General features: G+C 31.2%; 1 protein-coding gene across 1 annotated transcript in view; it reads left to right on the forward strand.

Annotated features, from left to right (window-relative positions):
• The window catches only part of LOC116014066 (probable sulfate transporter 3.5), a 5,567-nt gene extending 2,906 nt beyond the window's left edge, over positions 1-2,661 (forward strand). The window contains exons 6-11 of the mRNA XM_031254054.1: positions 431-547; positions 689-1,102; positions 1,420-1,610; positions 1,717-1,790; positions 1,920-1,996; positions 2,296-2,661. Of these exons, the coding sequence (XP_031109914.1) occupies positions 431-547; positions 689-1,102; positions 1,420-1,610; positions 1,717-1,790; positions 1,920-1,996; positions 2,296-2,472 (1,050 nt within the window). The 3' untranslated portion in view covers positions 2,473-2,661. The remainder of the gene's footprint in view (positions 1-430; positions 548-688; positions 1,103-1,419; positions 1,611-1,716; positions 1,791-1,919; positions 1,997-2,295) is intronic.
• The last annotated feature ends 1,367 nt before the right edge of the window (positions 2,662-4,028 follow it).

Consider the following 4,028-nt stretch of genomic DNA (forward strand, 5'->3'; position numbering starts at 1 on the left):
TTTTTTTTTTTTTTTTTTTTTTTTTTTTTTTTTTTGGGGGGGGGGGGGGTGTTCACTTCATTTTTGTTGTCATATTATAATTTTTTTTTTATGAGTAATATATATGAATGACTTGTATTTCTAAGTAATTATAATTATTATAATATTATTGATCAATAGCAAAATAATAAAATATATTCATATGTCCTTATATATTATAAGTAGCTGATAGGATATGCTGGTGAAAATTATAAATATAATAATATGCTAATCACTACAACAATTAGTTAACATTGCTAATTGCCAAACATGATCTCTATTTTTTTAGGGTTGATAATTGAAGCTATGACTACTTCTAATAACATAAACTTTATATAGCTCGATTATGAAGTTGTTGGGTCCCAGTGGATTTTGAGTTAAACATTGTTTATGCTGAAAATAAAAAATGCAGGTGGGACACCTAGATAAAGGAGTAAACCCTTCTTCAATCCAGAAGTTAAACTTTGATCCTAAATACATCTCTGCACCTATTAAAGCAGGAATCATCACAGCATTTGTAGCTCTTGCTGTAAGTATTTATATAAAATTTTCTTCACTTAATTAATAGAAACAAGTGTTTCATCTCAACTAAAAGTCTAAACTGATGATAGTTGAATTGCACTGCACATTTATGTTTATATATTATATATGCTCAAAATTCTTTGTACAGGAAGGAATCTCCATAGCCAGAAGCTTCGCCATCATGAAGAACGAGCAAGTGGACGGCAACAAGGAGATGATAGCCTTCGGGCTGATGAACATCATCGGCTCTTTCACCTCCTGCTACTTGACCACCGGCCCCTTCTCCAAAACCGCCGTCAACTTCAACTCCGGCTGCAAGACCGCCATGTCCAACGTCGTCATGTCCGTCTGCATGCTCTTCACTCTCCTCTTCTTGGCGCCGCTCTTCAGCCACACCCCTCTCGTCGCCCTCGCCGCCATTATCATGTCCGCCATGCTCGGCCTCATCGAGTACGACAAGGCCTACCATCTTTACAAGACCGACAAGTTTGATTTCTTGATTTGCATGGTCGCCTTCTTCGGGGTTTCCTTCGTCAGCATGAACGTTGGCCTCACCCTATCGGTATATATATACACACATTTTTCTTCTTGTGTCTTTTTTATCCGATACAACTATACTAAATATGCAACATCAGATGCTGATGGTAATAAATACAGCCTAAAAATGTTACAAGTTCAATTCTTTTTAGGTATAAGAGCGACTTATTGAATTTTTCAGTTGAACTGGTCAATTATAACTAGCATAAGCTGGTTATCTTCTTATGGTCCTTTGTCAGCCATTTACTCAATGCACACTTTCAAATAGTGATTGCGAATTTTTCTAATTTCATACAGAAACTTTTATATTGGTTTTATTAATAAAAATAATTTAAATTGCAGATTGGGCTTGCTGTGGTGAGGGCACTTTTGTATATAGCTAGGCCAGCAACATGCAAGCTTGGGAACATTCCAGACACAGGAATGTATAGAGATGTGGAGCAATACCCAGGAGCAAAAGGAGTTCCTGGAATCTTAATTTTGCAGCTTGGCTCTCCAATTTATTTTGCTAATTGCAATTATATTAGAGAAAGGTTCTTTTGATTTTCTTTTATTTTTATCATAAAATTTATTCTTCATCATTATTATTATGATTTTTTGTTTGCTAATAACCTAGTTTGTATGTTATTGATGGAGCAGAATCCTGAGATGGATTAGAGAGGATGAAGATTCTAAAGGAAATGACATTGAATATTTACTACTGGACTTGGGAGGTAAATATTTATTAAAAAATATTTTTCACTTACATAATAATGAATTTTCAGAAATAATTGTAAAATATTTTTGTGAGTGTTTGAAGTTTTTCATAAGACAGTATTTACATAATTTAAGTGATGTTGCAGGTATTACATCAATCGATATAACAGGAGTGGAAACTTTACTCGAAATTAGAAGAAGCTTAGAAGCAATGGGGATTAAGGTAATTAAACACACTCAATTCTTCCTAAGATAATAGGATTATGCTCAATGTTACTTCGAAATTCGACAGCAACAGTGTAAGAATTATGTCTAAAATAGACAGATTCTTTGTACGGGTATTCAGCCCTATCTGCTGAGACACTTAGTCACCATAATTACCTCCTTCCATCTGTTGGGCCAGGGCGTAGGGCCTTTAGGGTTGGAGATTTAACTTTTTGGGAGAAGAAGATAATAAGGATTATTGGTTGGAGGTGGACATTAATTGTTTTTAATGTAAACTTGACATATATGTTTTTGCAGATGATTTTGATAAATCCGAGGGTTGGGGTGATGGAGAAGTTGATAGTAACAAAGTGCATAGACGTGATTGGAAGAGATGCAGTGTTTTTGTCAATTGAAGATGCCATTCATAGTTGCCAATTCTCCCTCAGAAAATCTGCAGTCCTTACAAAAATTCAAGAACCTGAAACTGTCTAAGATTTTGGAAATTAAATGCACAAGCATAGATAGTTTTTTTTTTTTTTTTAATAATTATAAAAATAGAAATAAAGGCGTAAGATATGATGAAGATCATGTTGTATTCCAGCCCAGTTGTATTCAAGATGTAGGCCGTAAGGCCTTTTAATTTAGTCAAATCATTCTAGGCCTATATGGTTTTGAGAATTTCAATATAGGCCCATTTAGCCAAGGCCTGTTTTGAGCATTTCATTTCATTTCTTTACGGGTGGGCATTTCGATTCGAGTGATTCGAATGGAATTGAACTAAACAATTAGGTTTTGATTAATTATTAAAAATCGATTGGTTTTATATTTTATAAATCGAATAATTTTGATTCAGTTTAAGTAATCTGCCATTCTTCTATGCTTGGGCATTCCAATGAGATCGATCCTCCTCGACATTTAGCCTAGCAAACAGCGCAGGGAGAGGGAATTCCACATACTCAAAGAGAGTTCGTCAAAACTCAGAAACACTCATAATTCTTTACAAGGTAGTATCTATTATATACTTTCTTAATTTTTTTTCAACCCAAAGAATCTTTACTCGCACCACCAGAGTTGAATTCTCTTACCACTCATTTAGAATGATAAAAGATGTAACATTACACGACATAGTAGTTGACTATTGGAAGTGAAATATTAAATAACTTTAAAATGCATTAAAAATATTTACGATAAAAACAATGAAATGGTTGTAATAAATTGCATATAATTTCTATTAATATGATATTCATAAACACTTTTTATTCAATTAGATCAATTATAAGTATTTCTAGATTAATTTGAATACCATGATACACAATTGAATTGAAATTTTTAAATTTCATTTACTAGATAGTTCATCAAAAGTAATATTTTTTGTTTAAAAATATTTTTAATAATTGAATTACAAAATATATTTTGTATCAATTTAAATAATTTTTTAAAACTCTAATGATAAGATGGAAGACAATTATAAATATATATCAATTAAAATATTTTAAAAAAATCTAATGAGAAGATAAAGTGAAAACATAAGTATGTTTGAAGTGTGTTAGGGATTTGAAAAAAAAAAAAAAACAGTTAGCATAATTTGTTCTTTAGATCTTCCAAGGAAAACATGTTTATTACCCACTGAACTATTTCAACTTTTAGTGACCATTTTATTTAGAATAATGTATTATCTATTTTTTTTGAGAGAATGTATTATCTATTTTTATTATCTCATATACTATATATACATATCTACGCATATATAATGGGATGGGATGGGAAGCTAACTGCTTTCATTGCCCACCCTCTGGATCCACTCATGTTTAGAGTTTTCTATATAACTTAACTACAATTCATCCTAACAATTTTTTGAAAAACGATCCACTATTTTAATCATTCTTCCAATTGCATCTTTAGTTTACAAAACTTAGAGTAATTATGATTTTATACATACATACATACATACATACATACATACATATATATATATATATATATATATATATATATATATATATATATATATATATATATATATATATATATAATCCTAATTAAATGAG

This window comes from Ipomoea triloba, chromosome 3 (genome assembly GCF_003576645.1).
Source record: "Ipomoea triloba cultivar NCNSP0323 chromosome 3, ASM357664v1".
In the NCBI taxonomy this organism is placed as follows: domain Eukaryota; kingdom Viridiplantae; phylum Streptophyta; class Magnoliopsida; order Solanales; family Convolvulaceae; genus Ipomoea; species Ipomoea triloba.